Source organism: Netta rufina, assembly GCF_964035555.1.
Source record: "Netta rufina genome assembly, chromosome: 11".
In the NCBI taxonomy this organism is placed as follows: domain Eukaryota; kingdom Metazoa; phylum Chordata; class Aves; order Anseriformes; family Anatidae; genus Netta; species Netta rufina.
In genome coordinates, this window is record NC_140134.1 from 10,830,052 (window position 1) to 10,851,175 (window position 21,124).

The window sequence follows — 21,124 nt, forward strand, 5'->3', positions numbered from 1 at the left end:
ATTTAATATTGGCATCATTAACATCTAATGGCGAGATTCATAGCGCTGCTCAAGCAAAGAGCACAAAGGGCTACACCACCGACGGAACAAGAGCACAGAGCTGCATCTCCATATTGTTTCTCCACACCCCAGTATTTTTCAAGTGTTCCAGCAGAATATTTTAGCTGTTTAACCCCAGACATCAGAGAAGTAAATTTTAATGTTTAAGTCATGTGTGAAATCAATTGTGTTGACGGAAATATTATTTGAACGCATTTACTTTTTGGAGACTGTTCTGCATTTGTCTTTGGGTAATGAAACTCACTTCATTTTCATAGCATAGGTATTTTTCTTGCCAAGAAATACAAGTCAGGATTTATTTCTATCTCTGTATAAATCCACAAGGTAGCTCTTCACCGTGAACACATTTCCAGTGCAAATGTGAATTAAAAATCAATGAAGCACCTACACAGACTGCCACAACAGATTCTGGAAAGCTTTGCCTTTGATACCCGCAATAGAAATAACAGCTTAAGTTCTTAGGCTTTCTAGGATTTGTCACCACTACGAATTTACATCATTTTGATGCAACTGTTAGCCAAAGCTGCTATCAGAGCAGCATGGCACAGCAAGAGTCGCTGCAGGTATAACGCAATTAGTTGTAATCCTGGTCCTCGGTGTTCCAGGAAAGGAAATTTCTCGGGCAAACAAAACTGCACAAATTCAGCCTTTGCCTCTCCTAACATCACAAGCCAAGTGTTTTGCATGGTGTGTAAATTACTTCTTATCCTAGGAGGAACAATCTGCTCAGCTCTAACCGCTTCTTTTCGAATGCAGGGAGCGCTGCAGCCTCTCCCCGAGCCCAGCTCCGTCCTGGCTGCGCGATGGCTCACAGCTTTCTCCAGCCCCCCGCTGCGGCCTCAGACATTCCTCTGCTCTGTCAAGCAATGAAAATATCAGCAACAGGATTAGAGCAAGCCTCTGAAAGAAAGACTAGCTCGCTTAACATCCAAAGCCTAGGAAAGAACACGGACGTCTTCTGGGGTTCACAATGCTGGTAATCACTCTAAATTACAAGCAGTAATGGCATTTTTTTGAGCTTCAAACAACTGAAGGCCTTGAATTCAGTGATATTCCTGCATCATTAAAAGGCCTCACATTCCTGCAAGATGCAGCCAAAGTTTGTAAGTGTTCATTAGGCATGGCAGGCTTCTGCTCTTGCACTAATACATGCTAGAAAAAAAGAACAAGCTAAAAAAGAAGCAAGATTTCTCTTACCTTTTAAATCTCAGTGCAGGCACAGCCAGCAACTCTATTCTTCTATTCAACCTCATACCAGAGTGGTCAAGGGTTAAAACGTTTAAGAAAAGCATTAAGAAAGAAAAAATATTTTTCCTGCACTGAGGAACAAGAGGAGCACTTGAGAAAGGCTCCGAGCACCACACAAATTGAAAGAAAACAATCCTGCAGAAGCAGGACCTCACTGCGGCATTCAGGTTTGCTTTTCACAGTAGCCTCCTCAGCCAAGTAAATGCATCTGAATAAAACCATTCCAGCCCACCTTCCCAACCACACTGAGCTACTGAGATCCTCACAACTATCCTCCCCTTTCCAGATGAGAAAAATCCTTTCAATGTTTACTTCAAGAGCTAATGACTTGAAAACAGTTAGAAACAGTGAAAGTGCTGTTCCAATTTTGGGGTGGGGAGCAGCATACTCTTCCCCCTCTACCCCTATTCTCAGGAGCCTCACTTAACTCGTAGCTCTGCTCCACATCCTTACATAGCCTCACAGCTTTATAGCAAGTCACCATGTAAAAGGAACCGTCTCCCTGAGAAACTAAACGGAGTTTCTGTAGCTTTAGCAAGTTAAATGCTACTTCTAGAATGCACGTGCACATCTATGCATTACATCAGCACTAGAGATGCACAAATTTCCAGTTTTTAAGAAGGTGGATGACTGCAGAAGTTATGGTGCAAGGGACTTGAGCACAAACACGTTGCTCATGCACATCAGACCGAAGCTCAGCGTGGCACGTTGCTCATTGCACCCCAAGGTAGATTTGCACAGGAGGAGGAGGACACTGGGCGATCCGTCAGACTCCTTCCCCACCAGCATCCGATACATTATGCATGCCGGCGCTGTTGCCTAACAAGCAGCTGTGGCACTTTATAGCTGAGCTCACCTCCTCCCTGCTTCCCCTTATGCTCCACATCCAGATTGCATCCGATCCTGTCTGTTTTTCTTGTATTTTGTGTGTATTCCTCCCTTAGCCAGATTTGTGCAGACGTTACCCATCTCACCAACTTCCCACAAATGCTGCAGGGCAGAGTCAGGGGATGCTGAAGGGAGCCTGGTGTCTTCTTGGGGTTGACAAGTCCATCATGACATTTACACAGAGACCTTTTGATGGAAATTCTAGCAGGGATTTTAAATATGGTATTAATATACAATTTCCTACTTTTTATTTAGCCTTGTCTGTATTCCAGGACTGTAACATAAAAACCTTATTTTCATACACTAAAGCCATCTTGTACAACTTCAGAAGCATCTTCCACTATATTTAAACCAACGCACTCAGAACTATTTCCAGGTTATCAGAAGAGTTTCTTGAAACCTTACAAATTTATTTTAAACGGCCGTCCCATTAACCAGAACCGCTCAGACTTTGTGACAATTCTGATCACCAGATTTTCTTGGAGTCAATTGCAGTAAAGCAAATAACATTGCCAGATGTCACACTTTTAAACAGATTTTCACTATAAACGATTTTATTGATCGTTTTCTGTAAAATAAAGTGTACAAGCACAAAAACATATGTAAAGGAGAGGAATTAAATCAGGACCAGCTCTAGTTTTATAAAGATACAAAATCAGATATAACGATGGCAAAGGCACAGCGATGAAGTACTTATCCCAGAGCTATGCTGCTGCTTTTATCACAACGTTGTGAAACGCAGCACAGCACTAACTCCAGAGGCAAACGCTTTGAAAGGCACTGCAGAGTTTACACAAAGGGAGGGGATGGGAGGAGCTAGTCCAAAAAACCAACAGCCACCTCCCCCCCGAGGAGTTTATTGAAGCAAAAACTCTGGCGTGGAAGCGTAGTCTTGCACGATACCACCAAGGCGTTGTGCATCGCTTACGTAAGTTACTGAATTTGAGTGCTGCTTTCTGGTGAGCCAAACGGTTTGTACAAGCAAAGTTGCTCAAGAAAAAAAATCAGGGAATTGAAACGTAACCTTCTGGTAGGCTGACTTGTAAAAGCACAGTTGTCTCACTGCTCTTCCCCTGCACCAAAAGGCTGCAAAGGAAAGGAGCACTCAGAGACCACGCTCACAAACCCTGGGTGCTTCTCGGTGACACCTTGCTTTCTTCCAAGTATTAAGAGCGCCTTGATTTGGTTTTGTCGTATCTATGCTCTTTGGTATACTGTAATGCAGATCAGTTACAATGCAAAAAAATTGCTCTGAATTTTGTACAGCTGATTTTTGCCCAATGGTCTATTCAAGGGGTCTTGCTCACACTTGCATTTTGGCCTCATTTATAGCAAGGAGTAAGGAACCTGCTACCTTCTTCAAGCCATTTTCCCCCCTATGTGCAAACTGAAGGGTTGAAAACAAGTGTGTCTGTTACATTTATATGTTCTAAAAACATTTTGCTTAGTGATACAGTTTCGTGTAGGACTGGTTAGTGTTAGCTCAGAGGTTGGACTAGCTGATCTTGGAGGTCTCCTCCAACCTAGATGATTCACAAAATGGTGCCTCAAAAAACTACTTCTCCAGTGACACCGCTGAAGTCTGCATTACAGCCTCCGAAAAGTGCACAAGCAATTAAGGAACAAGAATGGATGCTTCTGTTTCAAACTGCCATAAGGGACTGCATAAATCTCAACAGTTATTATCATAAAAGGTGGCAGAACTAATCAAACGTACATCTACTACTACAAAGACACCCAGGTATCACGTGGTCAACATCTAAAGCCGTTCTATCAAACCCTTGGAAAGTTGCCTGAAGAGAAATTTTCCAAACAATGAAGCAAAAGGTGTCCTCTTTGCTACAGCTCCCAAGTGTTACCCAAAAGGCTGTAAAAGCTTCCAGAATTTAAAAAACCAAACCGCCAGCACAGCATTAAGTGTAGGTAACAATCCCCCACCCACGCAGCACCTTTGGCAGCCGAGAAAGGCAAAATAACATCTCTGAAGCCACAGCTAAGGATGTTACAGCAGATCTGCAAGACGCAGCCTCCAGCTTTCCAAAGATGTGTGCTGGCTGGCAACCCCCGTCAATAACCATATGACTACGAGACAGAAGTGACAACACCTGCACGCAGTCACTAAAGCTGAAACCAAACTCTACCTTTTTCTGAGACCACTGGACAAAGCTAAATCTGTCTGAGCAACTTGAAGGCGTTCCTGCATCTTAAAACCGTTTGTTGATTTCACTGCATGGCAAAAGTCACACTTTTTTTTTTTTTTTTTTTTTAAAGATATGTAAATGCTCAACCTTGGGGTTAATGATAAAAGTCTTCAACTCAACCTACAACTCACTTCCGTTTTTTTAAATGCAGTAAGACTGCCCAAGTTCCAAGAAATCAGATGCTGGTGACAAAGGCAGGTCACTGAAGGCACTGTGATTTGAGGTTCAGTTCAGCAGTTCAACCCAGTTGCTTTGTATGCCACAGGAATCACAACTGAGCCAGGCTGGCAAACCTGGCTTTGTGTTGGGCAACAAGAGAATGAGGCACTTGAGCCCACCAGCAGCCGTGAGGCAGAATGGACAAGATATAATTATTTCTATTTTGTAGGAGAAGTAACACCATCAGCCCATCGCAGCCTCTCCTCAGTCCGTGCACTTCCAACAGCCATCAGCTTGCGTGCAAGTTCAGGGACAAATAACTCACAGCACAGGAGCCGCACTAGATTTAAGCAATCAATACGCTCTATCTATTCACATGCAATTATAACAGAAGCTATCAGGTGATAACCCTCCAAAGCCTCCTGCAGAGACAGGGATGACCAGCGTATACGCAAAATTGGGAAAAAAATATCAACACACATGATAAAAATAAGTCAGAAGTCCATTTCATGCAGATCCTTTTTTATTTTAATAAAATATCAAAGGACATGCCTGAAAATGCTAAAGCAAAAAAGCCTACACTTGACAAACTGAATGCAAACGAAGATAAAAGTACAAAGCCCAGGCTCGCTGTGCTCTGGAGTCACGACCAGTAGCTCCAGAGAGCAAGAAGTAGGACAGATCAAAATGGAGACAGATCAGATCTAGCTCAGACAGGTATTTTCAGCTACTGGAAAAGCTTTATTTCCTCCTTTAGATTATTGATTTCCCGAGTAAAAAGAAAAGCTCGGCAACAACAGTAAATAAAGAGAACTGGAAAACACTACTTCAAAAAATAGCACTGCACATTTTCAGCTGATAATGCCGTTACCATGAGCACAAGATACTTCACGTCGAGCCACAAAGTCAGCATACATCAGATCCTGCTCTGCATGCACCTGATGACTCTTCTTCCCACAGTCAGATATCGACTGTCCCCCTCCAAAAGCCTCGAATTTCAACTATGAAAACATCACAGCATACGAATAGAGGTTATCTTCCAGATTCTGCTACCTGATTTTTAGCTATTGCCAGACTAGAGCCACAGCATTTCCATCAGCTCCACGGAAGAGCACTTGCTTGTTCTCAAAGACAACAGATTCTGCAATGCAGAACACTCATTTACACTCAACTGCACAACTAGGGGAAAAAAAAAAGTAGTCCCAATGTGGTCATACATCTCCTGTAGCTATGCTTTGCGTACCATGTATTTCATCTGCATCACAAAAAAGTTGCATGGAAAATCACACTGCTGAAGTGGTTACCAAACCACCGCAGGTATCTGAGTTGTTTGACCTCTTTTTTTAAGCATTTAGAAATTTCTCAAGACACAACAACAACAACAAAAAATAGCACAACTTCAAATATGGGGACAATAAGGAAAAAGAATCCTTAACAAGAAGAGAAGAGCTACAGAACCTAAAATTAAGGCTCCAAAGACCTGCACTAGGTATAAACAACGGCATGGGAAGATTAGGATAAATAAGCTATTTTACACTTCAAACAGAAGACAAGCCATTTCAAATTCTAGAAAAGGAAGCAACCTGGGAAAATTACGAAGTAGGGCTGTCACACCCCAAGTTTGCAGTACACACTCTAATAGCTCTTAATGCTAATTAAAAGTGTCTCTTTTTTTATTATTATTTAAACTTGTCCTTGCAAATGAGCAAAATTGGAATATGCTCCTCTAATTTTGGATCTAGCTCCCAAAACCATCCCGTTACCAGCGTCTAAACAGGTCAAGATGCACTGCAAAACTACCATGTGTAGTAGAGACAGGGGTAGCAGCATAAAAATGATTTCCATCTCTGCGATAATATCAAACTCCACAAGCAAAACGGATTAAATCATTGCAAAGGCAGTATGTACACACACAGCACAGCCCTTATCACCACATACGTAACTGGATTAAAGAAAAATCTCCCCTAAACCACACAGAGAAGGGCACCAACAGTATGCCCAGGCAGAGCACTGTGGAGGAAGAGCAGTTCTCCATCCCAGCCCATGCCTGCCCCCAGCATACACCTCACCTCACCTCCACACCAGTCTCCCAGCACTCACAAGTTCCTGACACTTGATTTCAGCATGAATTTTTCCTGGGAACCACGGAGCGATGTCATCATTAGCCATTAAATTGGCTGAAAGTCTCCACGCATCAGAAGCTGCTGTGGCTGCCAAGGCTGCTTCTGTCACATCACCTCCTGTGTAAGCTCTTCTTACAAGCCCGACCAGACTTAGTTTTGGTGTTCTTCTTCAAGGGCTTAATCAGAGATGATTTAAAAGTCCTGGTCCCACATAACCACAACACAGCCATCAGCACACGATGGATTGAAAGCAACACCTGCATTGAAATGCTACACAAGGCAATCACCATCAGTTTCCTCTGGACTTTAAGCCCGTGGCTGGTGCATCCAGAGAGCTCCCAGGCCGCCACCCGCTGCTCAAAATGGAAGCCCCCTCCAGTAGTTTATTTTTTTTTCTCCCCTCAAGGCAACATATTTTAAGATGAGACTTAGAGCTTAGTTCCCACTTCAGGACCAAACAGATGAGATTTCCATGGGGGCGGGAGGACACTAGAGCCAAATTGACAATTCGTTCTAATTTAAAGACTTTAACATTTAAGAAACATTTTACTGGAAAATCCAATTTAAAATAACATACATTTTCTGACAAAACTTTAGCCTACAGATCTGGAATTGATGCGATACGATACGTCAGAACGTTAAGGAGCGGCACGGTGACAGAAGAGGTGCTGTATTTTGTTCACAGCGCTTTTCGTGTTGAAACACCAACCACAGCGGCGGCGGCACCTCCCCGCAGCGCGGCTCCCACGTGCTCCTGTCACCCTCTCCGACGGCAGGCCGTCATGCAGCCACATGGCACGGCAGATCTGGGAACCCATCCAGTTTGCTACAGCCTCCACAAACGCTTGTGGAAGCAAATGGAAGGGCAGGGTGTGCGAGAAACGCTGAAACTAAACACATGAAAATAGGATTAACGCTTGGCAGCAACTTCCTATCTGCTGCGCTTCGCTTTCGCCCAGATTTCTAATAAAAAAAAAAAAAAAAAAAAAAGACAAATGGGTAACAAAATACTGCTTTTTCTGCAAGGTGAGCACCAAAAGCCCAACCTGGAAATGCCACCTCCAGCAGCACAGGAGCCTACCACCAGCTGCTGGGGTGTCCAACCGCATCACACGGACTGTTTCTGGATGCAGTTCTACTCCATTTCCAGTTCCCTCACACTGCCTTCCTTGCCTGTTTTCAAACAGGAACATTTGGCTTTATAAATTGCTGTTGGAAATATTTCATTTTCTCATTAATACCCGTGCTTTCGTGTCTGCTGTGTACAATCTGCAACAACCATTGGTTTCAAACAATTACTCTTTTTTTTAAACCAGTCTGACTGTAACCCCTTAGCAGAGAGAAAGCAACTTACACTCCGCCTCTCAACACACACAAGACGTTTTAGAAGTCATGACAGGTCTAATGACTTAAATGACTTTTGGCAGCCTGTTCTACTTTTAGAAAGCATATCCAAACGCCTCTATTTGTGGCTCTCCCTCTCCCTACAGTTATGTTATAAGGTTTCAATGCCTGAGCCCCAGAGCAGCGTTAAGAGGAGATGTTCAGGTTCATTAACTACAGAAGAAAACTGAGAAAGATGAAGCTTGCACAGCAGGACCTGACTGCACCTTAACCCAAGTGGGATCAAGCTGCTGGGCCATTAAACAAAAAGCTGTGAGCTGAGAAGGGGCTGGAAGATGCCCCAAGCCTGAAGCCAGGAGCAGCTGGCAGCAGTGTCAGTAACACGAAGGTGCCTCTGTCACAAGGAAGGGCAAAGAAATCAGCGTGGTCGAAACGATGAGATGCAGTTTCTACACCCAAGCCAGCATACTGTGAAGTGCTGTATCACAGACATAACACAGCACATATTTACAGATGCAAATAAAGATGGACACAAGCTCTGGCTCAGGATCTCTTAGTGAAGAAAACACTAAGGAAAGCCAAATTTCATAGAAAAGCAGCACTCATCATGACCTGGCTGTAAACTACACGCAGAACATTAAATGCAGTGAAGCTGCAGCAAAGCAGATTATCTCTTCAAAATTGTAAGCCTAAGTTAAATATTTTAATTGGCAAGAGTCACCAGTTACACCTACGTGGGTACAAACCTCCAACTGCAGCACACCATGCCCATGCTAGCAGCATCGCATTATTCATCCCTAGGTCAACAGCAACGTTAGACACATGTCAAAAAATGTTAAAAGCACATCAAACAGGATAAATTTATCTAACTGAAACAATAATGGAAGACAACCGAGCTGGCTACTGACATGCCCTTCGACCAATTGTCACAGAGTGTGACAGCTTCAAGACATGTAAGAAAGACATCAAATAAAAACATGAAGGTAAAACATTGAAACCCCCCACGCACGTAATGACAGAAAGCTAGAAGCAAAACTCAGAAGTTGTCCATACTTGTAAGCAAAAGAGAAAAATACAGGAACAGGTGGGGAAGTCCAATAGAGAGACACCCACCAAGTATAAATCCAAGCCCAGTGAAACCCAACAGAAGGATATGAAGTATTATAGGCAAGAAGAATATCAGGAGAAATGGAGTTTTATGGGAGCAGGTGGTAGAAGTACAGAAAGATACAAATTCCTAGTCACGTTAAACAAAACGAAATTCAGGTCTTCAGTGACAGTAAAGCATACGCAAGGGATTTCTTTAGCATGGCTCTCCCATCAGCACAAAATAAAAGTACATCACACAATCGGAAGGGCTGAAACATTTGGTGGACCTGGAGAAAGCAGCTCAGCCACCTTCACAAATTAGCACACTTTCTAAGCTTCTGTAGCAGATAAATGACAAAATAGTTAATGCTCAGGGGCTTTACGTTGATGTTATTGTTTTGGTTTGGGTTTTTGAAGGTAATAGTAGAAAAACATTAACAAAACCCAACAGGATTCACTGCTGTATGGGGTAACAAGCAAATTGAAATCTCACCTAACCGAACTAGGAAGGGCAGCTGCATTTCAAGTTCTGTGAACAGACGAAGCAGGGGGCAATTTAGTCACACAGGTGTTTTTCCATGTTTAAAAGACCTCTGGACAAAACTATATGACTGGAGGATGCTTATTAATTAGAATTATCAAGCTTCTACGCTTGATTCATCAGAACTCACGCTGATTAGAAAGAAGTCATTCATATGAGCTAACACTTACCCAGTGCACCAAGATCAACAGATGAAAATTCGCAAATGAAGAAATTCAGCCCAAGCAGAGCACGTGAATTTCTTCAATGGTATCCAGTATCGAGTCAGCTGCTCAAACTACTTCGTGGCAAAGAAAATTCACTGCTAATATATGCAGAAGAGCACATTTTAAAGAAAAGCTCTCTCCAACATGCAATTCACTATCGCTAGATCAACTTAACAACTCAAGAGAAAATCTCACTAGCTGTGAGAACAAGAACACCCACGGAACAGGAGGAGTAAAACAGCCACATCATAAATTAACAGTACGCTCTTCCCTAAGAACGCCACACTCAGTCTTGCTAACTTCACAACAGAAAGCTGAGGCTGAACCAGGAAAGCTCAAAGACAGACCGTGAGAATCAGAGACCAGCAGAAAACACAAGCCCCTGTTCCACACAAGCCTCACAAGAGAAACCAGAGAGTGAACGTGGGCTGTTCTCGTAATAAGGGAGCTGTTTTCTGACCACGAGCTTTCTCTAACGGTAATAAAATCAAGGAACACTCGAACCGAGCCTGACCCCCACTCAGACCAACCGTGTTCAGCTCCAACCACTTCCAGTGTCCCAAATGTCCAGAAGCAATGAGTAGAGTGATGCTTATTAACAGTGTACAGAAAACGCATCTTGCTTTATAGTATTTAATTCTTACTTGGATTGCTAAAGAGGCACCGAGTCATTTTTATTAAAATTAGATATTAAATCTCTCCACTTTCAACACAACTCAAACATCTCATGGTTGTCACACACTCCAGGGAATTGTCCAAACTCCCAGGAAATTTGTTAGCACAAGGCTGCTAATTCCTTCTCTCCCTTTGGTAGGGGCAGCTTTAGAGTTCTGGGGTTTGTGTTTTTTTAAAAGACTTTTTTTAAGCTAATAATTAAAAAAAAAAAAAAAGCTTATCATAAATCGATAGTCTGTTTATTTTGTAGAATTAAGATATGCTCCCTAGCTTGAATACTACATAGTAAAAAACACTTGGAATTAAGAGCATCTAACAATTTCCTACGGAAGTCTGCAACGATGCACGTACAAATTGGGCTCACTTATTTATATGGAATTAATCAGGATTACCACTTTCATCTTAGCAATTTAACTGGAGAACTAAATCAATACCATCCAATCAGTAAAATATTACTGTTGTTTCCACAGCACCGAGACATTTTCTCTATTAAGAACTGGCGTGCCCTTCCTGAAGATCGATATCCCCGGAGCATGACGTTTCCCGTTCCAGGAACGGAGCCCGGATTCAGCAAGACAGCCTGCAGCAGCTCCGGGGTTCACCTGGAAATGGAAGTCATGCAAGGCCTCTCTTCCACTCGCTGACTTGTGGAAGCAGGTTCCTCACGGGAAACAAGCGGCACCAGTTATTAAGCAGAACTCCAGGCATTCCTCCTCCTAGACTAGACAAAGTGACACTTTACAGGTCCTACTGCTTCCTAATAAAAATGAGCTACGAACACATTGGCATCTGTTTTGTACAGAACATGACTGCCATGCCAAGCTAGAGACAGTGCACCAATCTGCTTTCACCCTTTTACGACGCTCAGGCTGATGCTGCACAAGTCATATGCTTTTATGGCTTGAAAGTAAAGGTTAACAAACATATCATCTTGCTCTTTGTGCAGTTTTCTTAAACTCCCACTCCATTTCCATGCTCGCTCCTTATCACCCTCCTCTCCTTCAAATTAAAACAAACAGAAGGGAAAGTGAGTGGGAACTGTAGGCCGGAATACCTCACAGAGGGCAGCCAGTTATTTAAAAATATGCCCACGTAGTTCTCACATCTCTCTGAGGATCTCCTCTTGAAGGCCTGAAGTCTTACAAACGAGAAGGCCACTATCATCAGGAAGAAACAAACACGTATTTACATGAAGAGAAGCTGCAGTGTGTAATTATCTTACTTCACCTGTAAGAAGTTAGCGGGACGATAGCTAGAGACAGCAGAGCCCCTTACCCAACCTGCTCACACCTGCGTGTAATCAGCAGTGGTGGTGCGTGCACATCCCGGCAGCTACAAGCAATCAAACTGCTCGTATTCGATCGCACCCAGCAGCCAGGACAAGCAAGGCTGACACACGCCGCGTTTACATCCAGCGGGGAAATCAGCTGGGGACCTGCGCTGACGGGGCGTAATGGAGACCTGAATATTTGTCTCTATTCTTAGCTCGGGATATATTTAGAGATAATCAAGAAACACACGCAGATCAGGAATGAATTAGGACTCCCGTTTCTCAGGAACCCCAAACATCTATGCTCCCGCTTCCTCCAGCTTTCCTTCCGCTGCTCCCACGTCCTGCAGCAGTGCCCGCGGTGCCCGTTTCAGAGCCTGCCACCAACACATGCCTGAGCACCCGTTAAGTTGAGGGAGCCCTGTGCATCCTCGATTACCAACTCCAAACCACATTTCATTATGGACTTTCTAAACTGCCAGTTTGTCCTTTACCAGCGCAATACGCACCGATTCCAAGGATTTCGACAATATCAGGGAGAGAAGGAACAAATTTCCTGCTTCAGAATAATCTCATCTGCAATCTTAATAGGGCATATATTTTACCATAGCTTCTCCATTAAAAATTAAAATCGACACCAACTTCAATTTCATTCTTAATAATGTAATCCTGTATAGATCAAAGTTGTCACATTCACCTCAAGTCAGTTTCAGTTACAAGAGGCAGGATTTAGCTAGTTGATGCTTGTTCCTTAACATGGATTTTGGGGGGTTTACTCTGCAAGTGAATAACTGTCCTAATTCTGAAATAAGGACTCATTTCGTCTTATATACAAAGCAAACAGATAGACTGGGAAACAGACTCAAGCTCCTAGATGCGCAAACAAATGCTTGCAGTTACACAGGTGGTTTTTTCCTTAAATAATTCAGCTACGCTCTTTCCTTCTTCAGAGAGCAACAACTGCCTATTTACAGATGGGCTCAAACATCATTCAAACATTAGGGGCTCTATACAAAGAACGCAGGCTTCCAAACCTCCAACTTCTGCGCTTTTGTGTCATTTTTATCAACACCAAAAGGCTCAGAAAGAGGAATCTGTTCCTTTGGGACATAGCAAAAGCCACCGGAGCTTTGAGATGAGCGCCACATCTGAACCTGCCCCGAGAGGCCACGCGTCCTCCCCAGCCCCACACACCTCACCGCGACCGCTCAGCGCTCGCCCAAGAGCTGGAGCCCCGCGCCAGGCCCCCCGACAGCGCTGTCACCCCTGCACCCCCAGCACAAAGGGAGCGCTTTGTGCGTGACGTGGAACATCTGTGTCCGATTCCCTCTTCCACCAGCAGGGAGGGACTCGAATGCGCCTCTCCCACCTGCCAAACAGGAGCATACAGGGAACACCCCGCGTTTAAGAAAAAAATACTAATTATCAGGTGGGAGCTAGTGCAAATTAGGCTGGAGTTCATCCGCTGCGCACGAAGCATCTCACGTCTTCATCGAGACAAAGAACCAAGAAAGGCTCTCCCCCTCCAGTGACTCCCTCTGAAGAGCTCAGGGTCAGGCAAACCCTGCCTCCTGGTCCTTACTGCGGGTGGAACGGGGCAGCACATCGACGGGGCAGAAAAGCACATTCCACAAAAGAGAGAGAGAGAGGAGGCAGCAGGGGTGCGCTGAACTTCCAGCGTTTCCACGCTGATGCTTCCAAATTGCCACTCTGAGAAACAGTCAGCTTCAATGAATGCTTTATTTTGTGTTTCTGCGTGCTACTCCCCCTTGGCTGACTTAACTCACCTATTTAGCTGCAACAGATAAAGCGTCACCTATCAGTTTGATGTTCTCAAAACAGAAAGGATTTTTTTTTTTATAAGTAGCAAAAAGCACCCGACATGACTATAACTGCAGCGAGCTGTCAGCAGAGCAATAAATACTGAAACAGAATTGTCACATGGTAAGATTTTACACATCAAAACAGTAACTTATCTATTACACAGAGATCTTGGAACCTAAGTATAATGTTGTTGGTGTTTTTTTCTTTTTCAAAAGGAAAACGAATAGAAGTCTTCAGAGCTGGAATCGGCAAAGCTCGCGCTATGTGAGAGGTTAAATAAATACATTCCCTGTCAACAGGAGTCAGCACAGGCGATTACATCAGTAGTGCCTGAGCTGAGAACTAGCACGCGCGGTTCTGCCTGGCGTGATGTGCAGCAGGACAGCCCCAGCTCACCGCCAGCAGCACGGCGCGGCCGCGCTCGCGCCAAGTTGCCGAGAGCCGCTCGTTGAACCACCACTTGGGTTTGCTCCAGGGTCCACTTACGCAGGGCTTGCCTTCCACACACCAGCGTTCAATCCACAGGGAAATATTAAAAAAAAAAAAAATCCGAGCGTTCAACATGCAAGATTTTTTTCTATCTTTCTCCTATTCCATCGCTGACAAGAGAGGGGGAAAAAGGAAAGTTTTTCCACGGCTTCGTTTTGCAGCCCGCGGATGCCCCCGTGCCATGCCCAGCTCTCCCTGTCGCGGAGGCCTTTCCGCAGGGCAGCCTCACACGCACGCCACGCTTCATCTGGACGCTGTTACGGGGCTGCCTTTCCTCGGGTTTATTCATTTTGTGGTTGGTTTGATTTTTTGGGAGGCAGCGAAGCCGCCCGCTCCGCTAGCGGATGGGCAAAGGCAACAATGGGGAAAGGTGCGAGCGGCGCCCGGAGAAGGGGGCTCCCCGTGCAGGTGCCGGGCTGCGGGCACGGCCGGACAGAGGGACGGACAGAGGGACAGGAGGGCGGACAGACAGGAGGACAGAGGGACAGCAGGGACAGGCGGCCAGGAGCCGCTTTCCCGAGGCGTGCAGTGGCCTCTACCGGCGCTCGCCTCAGCCCGTCCCGCTCGGACAAGTGCGGCGGGGCACGGAATCAAACAGAACCGGCACCGAGCCGAGCCCAGAGGGATTCAGCAACCGAAGCAGCGCCGGGAAGGCGGGGAAGGAGCCGCCCCCCCCTCACCGACCGCCCCCCCCCACCCCCTTCCCTCCTCCCGGTGTCTCCCCGTACCTGTGCGGGGGCTCGGGGAGCCGCTGCGGGAGGCGGCGGCCGGGCCGGGCTGGCCGAGCAGCAGGAGGCCGAGCCGCAGCGGGCCGAGGAGCCACAGGGGGCCGAGGGGCCGCCGGGCTCTCCCCGCCGCCATCGCTCCGCTCCCCGCCGGGCCGCGGCGCCCCGAGGAGGCGGCGGGGCCGCACCTCCCGCCGAGCGGGGCCGGGCCGAGCCGGGCCGAGCCGGGCCGAGCCGAGCCGAGCCGGGCAGAGCCGGGCTGAGGGAGGCGGGCGGCAGCGGCGGCAGCGCGGCGCTCACTCCATGGCGGGGCCGGACCCGAACCCGGACCGGGGCCGCTCCCGGCCACTGCCGCGCACGGAGCCCAGCGGCGCCCGCCCCGCCCCGCCCCGCCCCGCCCCTCGCGGCCCCGCCCCCCCCCGCACACCACACACACCCCGCGCGCATGCGCCCGCGCGCTCCCGGGAGGCGGCGGCGGCGCACGCGCCCCTTCCCGCCATCGCGCGCCAGGTGTGCGCGCGCTCTCCCCTCCGCCCCCCCCCCTCAGGACCGTTGGCCCCCTCAGCGCCGTGAGGGCACCCCGCCATGGCGCCGCCTTCCCCTCCTCACAGCAGCCCCCAGCACCTTGTGTTCTCTCAGGGAGCGCGGCTCGGTGTTTCAGAACGAGCGTGTTTCCCAACGAATCAAAGGATTCATAAACGCGGATTCATAAACTTTGTGAAGGCGGGCGATGCGTGTTTTCGCCCTCCCGGGGGTAATTCGCTTCAGGCAGCATTTGCCATTCAAATCGAAACTGTTTTGGATGGTGCATCGTTACCGGGCGGTTTTATTCCGACTGTTGCATTGCGTATCCTTACAAAGGACACAATGAGAGCTATAAATATACATTCCTCCTCCATTAATCATCTGAAGTGTACCCTTATATATTTTCCATCATGGCCTGCTGCCCACTAAATGACATTTTTACGCTCTGTACGCTATCCTTGCACCTCGTTTTATTATTGACTAATTGAATCGTCTCCTTCAGTGCATAATTACATAGCGCTGAGGCTCAAGAAGTGGTGCGGAAACCCTGCAATAACCATGCCCCTTGGGCACTGCAACAGCAAAACACAACTAATTGGGTACATCTCCCCAAAAAGTACACTTCTATCACAAAAAACAACCCACGCTTAAAATCGTTCCTTCAGGTTTAACACTCATCCTAACACTGCTGCTGAGGAGCTGAGGACTGATTACAGGAAAGTTTGTCATTTGCCTTGATTACCATTTGGCAAGGGTGTCCCTCTCCATGCAGGCACCGGTGATGCTCCACTGAAGTGAGCCCTGAGGCAGCGGAATTTGCAGATTTGTGCATTTAAAGGCTTTTCTGCAAGGCAGAAGCCTGACACAGCACACCTGTGCACCTGTGAATCTTTCTGCACCTACAGATGCAGAGATGTGCATGATTACTTGAACACCAGCATGACTGCAAAGCGTCAGCTAATACCAAAGTGTTTTTCTTTGTGAAACCTACTTCATTATTTTATAATTTTGTCCAGTGTTTCTGTCAGGAAGCGGGAGGCTTGTCCTCCACTGAAAATATCCTGGAGCGTTCTCACAGTGGTGAATAATTACCTCCTCAGAAGGATGTTTGGTTTTCTCCACGTTAATGCTTGCCACGTTAAGCTGATGGTTGATATGCCAAAAGGATTACCATCAATGAACTGTGATCGTTTATACTGAGAAAAGAAGCCCTGATTAAAAGGTGGCTCTGGAAGTGTAACTATTATCGAAGCTGGTTAGCAATTCCTGTCATAAAATCCCATCTTCAGTCACCTTTAATAATGCCAGAGTAACTATTGTGCTGAAATGAAAGCGTCTGAAATTCATACCTCAGGTCAAACTTCAAAAAGGTCTTCTGTCATTCCTTCCGTCAGGCCAGAGGTAAATGTCCTTTGAAAAATATCTTTGAGCCTGAAAAGGAGAACAGTCACCTTGTCAGAGATGCTTCCTCAAAAACCTCTGTGTAAAAACCTACCAAAAATGCCATTTGCACTCTGTGGGGGTTTACCAGAGCTCGGCAGTGACATTCCCCAGCGGTTTCATGCTCACAGAGCCGGTCGCAGGCCAAGGCTGTGGGAGCAGAGCTGGACCTGCAGTTCCAGTTCCCCGCTGCCCTGGACCATGCCAAGTCTGAACGTACCCAGGGCGAGCAGGGAACCCGTCCTTCCAGTCCTCTCCCTGCTTCTCAGGCAATGTGAGCAGGAAGCTCCTCCGTGGGGCCAAGAACTGGGTTGGGGAAGTTGGCAGGCACAAAGGGTCTGGAGAAAAGACAGGTTCTCCAGGGCGGTGAAAGGGAATGGGGCTTGGAAGGGGAAACTGGGTCTACCTGGAGGGAGGGATAAAGCAAAGCTCAAGAGCAAGAGTCTGGAAGCCAGCTGAGAGAAGACTTGAAAACAGACTGGGAATGGGAGAAAAATGGGAATGGGAGTGAAGAACATAGGGAAACTGTCACATCTACTGGCAGCAAGTGTCTGAAATGCACCGAGAACGTACCGCATCCTCTTGCAGCGCTGGACTACATGCAGGAGAGCCAAATTCTTTCTTTCCTCATTTAGGATAAGTTTCCACATTGCTGATGGCCTACATAGATATCAATACAACAACGCAGGATTAAATTGCTGGTTTTTTTAGGTTATCTCTACATGGGAGAGAATTGCACATGGAAAACTACATTAAAACAACATTAGTTGGGATGCAAAGTAAAACACTCCCAAGTTATGAAATACCAGAATACAGATTGTCAATGCAAGCAGATATGCCTGGCTCTGATGCTGAAGCAAGGTCAAGGAACAACATTAAGTGCCTAAATAACTTCTACTTCATTTGCTACAAAAATTAGATGTAGGTATGCTATGTACCTTGCAAGGAGCTGCAAGAAAAGAAAGCACTGTGGCTCAGGTGGGCAACTGCTGCTCCAGGAAGGGGCTTCAGCATCAAAACTCCTGCGCAGAGCAAAGCACAGTGCTTAAAACAGAGGCTTCACATTAATTGTGCAGCCTGCATTTCCTAGGTGCCTGATTTGACATTTTGAAGTCTGATTTGCAGAAGTGAAGAGCTCTTACAGATAGAACCACAGTAAATGAGAATTTATTCAACTCTGACTAAATTAGATGCTTTAACATGTTATATTTTCTGACAAAATCAGGCCATGAGTATTTCTAATTGGATATCTAAAATTAAAAGATATTTTTTACTATTCCATCTGTATGCCTAGATTCCTCATCTGTAAAATAAGGGTAATACCAGTTCTCACACAGAGTTGAGAAAATGAATTAGAGTTTGCGAAGCACTTGGATACCATAGTGATGAGTACCATGCAAAAGCCCAGGAGGAAATGAATAAATCTGTCTTCAGAACAATATTTGAATGGTGTGCAGTAAATAAAGCATGGGCCACATAGTGAACAGCGAGGAGAAAATAAAATTATTACTTAGTGAGCACAGGCTATTCTGTACAATGAGCGAGGCCGGGAACCTGTCGAAAGAACAGCGTGTGCTCTAATTACAATTAAATAGCGCATCATAATGCAAATGCACAAAAGGGGACAAATTACAGTTGCACAGGCCACCTTAATGTTAGCTTCTCTTAACTTTGAAACTCTTAAATTAAAAAAAAAAACACCTTCAGGGTGCAAATGTCTAATATGCACGTATAAATGACTGCATTGCTCTATAATAACTGGAGACTGTGTTTACCTCATCTGCCTCAGCCACTTCTAAATGACTGAATGAGAAAAGTTTTTCTCCTCTTGGAGATATCTAAGCCTTACAGCCAAGATTTAATGCTGTCACTCAAATGTTCACATTGTACCTTTATTAATTTAAAATTCTGCCTTATCTGGGAGTCTGAGTATGATCAACGGAGGCAGAGAATACTCTCCGGAGGGGAGATCCAGGGAGGACCTTAATTTCAGTGATTAATTTTTTTTCTCTTGCTTGAGGTGCTTCCTACTGCAAACCAACCTACTGCTTTTTGGCACAGAAGCAAGGTTATGGAACAAAGACAATTTCACTGACCTTTTGTGACTCCCAGTCATGAGGCTTCCACCGAGGACTACTGTACACTTCAGGGCTGCTGTAAATTGCACTGGGTTATCTGTTGCCAACAAGAAGAGCAATGAAATTAGGATTGGACTGGTCAGTGGTGCTCTAGTTGTGTCCGTTTTTCTGACCATGGCTTCTCCAGTGCTTAGCAGGACGTCAGGTGGCACAGAACTGTTATACCAATTTACTGTTATCTAGAGAATTTCCCATTATTGGGCATCCTCAAACAGCCGGTTAAGGCAATTCTGGGGTAAGAAGGAGCTGCAGCACAAAGACGTGACTCATTAAGATTCACATCTATTAGGTACTCACCTTAAATTTAATCTCTAGTGCTGCCTCCCTGGTGTATGAGGTATGAGCAACAACCACAAACTTCTTCTGGCAACCAGTTTGCTTATGCCTACATTGGTCTTCATACTGCTTGCAGCACCACAGAGCCCAGGTCTGTTCTCCTTCATCACTCAGCAGGGACTAGATTTTTTTTTATTTTTTCATATTGGTGACTGATGTGGTTTTGCAAACTGCTCAGAGGTTAAAAGTCATCCTCCCAACTTTGCAGAGCAAATTCTAGGTTAGCAGACCATTTGCCAGAATGCCTCTAACCCCAGCACATATTTATGTCCTTCCTGATGTCAACAGCTGGACAATTCCGACTCCTCACTTGGAGCTAGAGAGGGTGGCAAATGGAGGCAGACCTTCCAATAACTACGGTTAGTCTCCTGGAAAGTTTGAGAAGGACGACTGAGCTTCTTAGCTTGACTCCGTGTTTAACAGAGTCTGAAATAGGAGCAGAGCAGTTGGTGTGAAATGCTTTTAATGGCTTCGTTTACTGAGCAGAGTTGCTGTTTAGATCTAATCCAGTGTTTGTTTATTCGGGGATTTCAGGTGCAGATAGAGGGAAACTAGAATCCAAAATGCAGGGCTTACTGAATCCAATCCATGCTTTAAAGAATAATTTATTTGTTATCAGAATGTGCATAACACTGTGGGATGCGGCTGTCTGGGCATTCAAAAGCAGAGAAATGCAGTCAACCCCAAGGGGAAAGCCTGTTGTTACTGCAGTCAGTGGGAGTTTTGCCATCCATTGAACCAGAGCCAGATTTCATCTCCGGAAGCTTGTCATGGGATGACACCGTGCCACAGGCATTCACAATGTTATCAGCGACACTTAGTTTGGTGTTTTTCTCCCTGTTTTGGTGATTGTCATATAGTCTTTGTCCTCAGGTGAGATCATTTGTGGAGCCATGCTGATAACTGAGCCTCCATTCTTCTTCCCCACTGACAATGCCCTTGCTTTTCCAGCATCCCACTTCTCACTGAGGTGCTGTAATATGTCTTTGGACTGAAAGACTTTTTCCACACCCAGAAAGAGAAGAGACAGACAATCCATGCCCTCTCCTGTGAACAGGATCAACCTCCTCTGCAGCTTAAAAACCACATAAGCCAGGCAAGGATTCCAGGTGGTGTTTATCCCAAAGCATTTCCAACAATCCCACAAGAATGTTAATTACTGACACCAACAATCTTGTTCTCATTCGTATAATGGGAGTGCCTAAAGGTCTTACCTGAGGTTGGTCCTATTGTATTAGACACCGTACGATCACACAATAACATCAGGTCCTTTCCTCAGAGAAGTTAGGAGGAAAACCGAACCAAGAGAAGGTGTTATGAATCACTGAAGGTAGTCCAGCAGGTCCACCACAAAGACAAATTTCACATCTCTTTGAGTCCTAGTCTTTCAATGCCATGTAAATCCTACCACATTTTCTCCTTGTCTCTGTGCCGGGAAAGGTGGGGAAGTGAGACTGCAGTGGTCTGAGAGCAATTCAAAACAGAGAGGAAAAAAGTAGAAAGGCTAAAAACAACAGGAAGAGAAACTCTCCGGCTCTGGGACCCATCCACTGCCCAGGGGCTGATCAACTGCCTTTGGTTTGTGGAGTCCAGGAAGCAGAGAAGCAGCCGCGTTACCTGCATGGGAAGCAAACGGGTCAGCAGGAGTCAGATGAGCAAGTCTCAAGCATTTTGCCCAAAGAAGCTGTGGGTGCCCCATCCCTGGAAGTGTTTAAGGCCAGGTTGGATGGGGCTTTGAGCAAGCTGGCCTAGAGGGAGGTGTCCCTGCCCACGGCAGGGGGGTTGGAATTAGATATCTTTAAGATCCCTTCCAACTCAAACCATTCTGTGATTCTATGACAAA

General features: G+C 45.8%; 1 protein-coding gene across 3 annotated transcripts in view; it reads right to left on the reverse strand.

Annotated features, from left to right (window-relative positions):
* Window positions 1–15,131, reverse strand: part of NEO1 (neogenin 1) — a 184,930-nt gene extending 169,799 nt beyond the window's left edge. For all 3 annotated transcript variants that reach the window (XM_084293686.1, XM_084293685.1, XM_084293687.1), the window contains exon 1: window positions 14,846–15,131. In XM_084293686.1, coding sequence (XP_084149812.1) covers window positions 14,846–14,978 — 133 coding nt within the window. In that variant the 5' untranslated portion in view covers window positions 14,979–15,131. The remainder of the gene's footprint in view (window positions 1–14,845) is intronic.
* Between the last annotated feature and the right edge of the window lie 5,993 nt (window positions 15,132–21,124).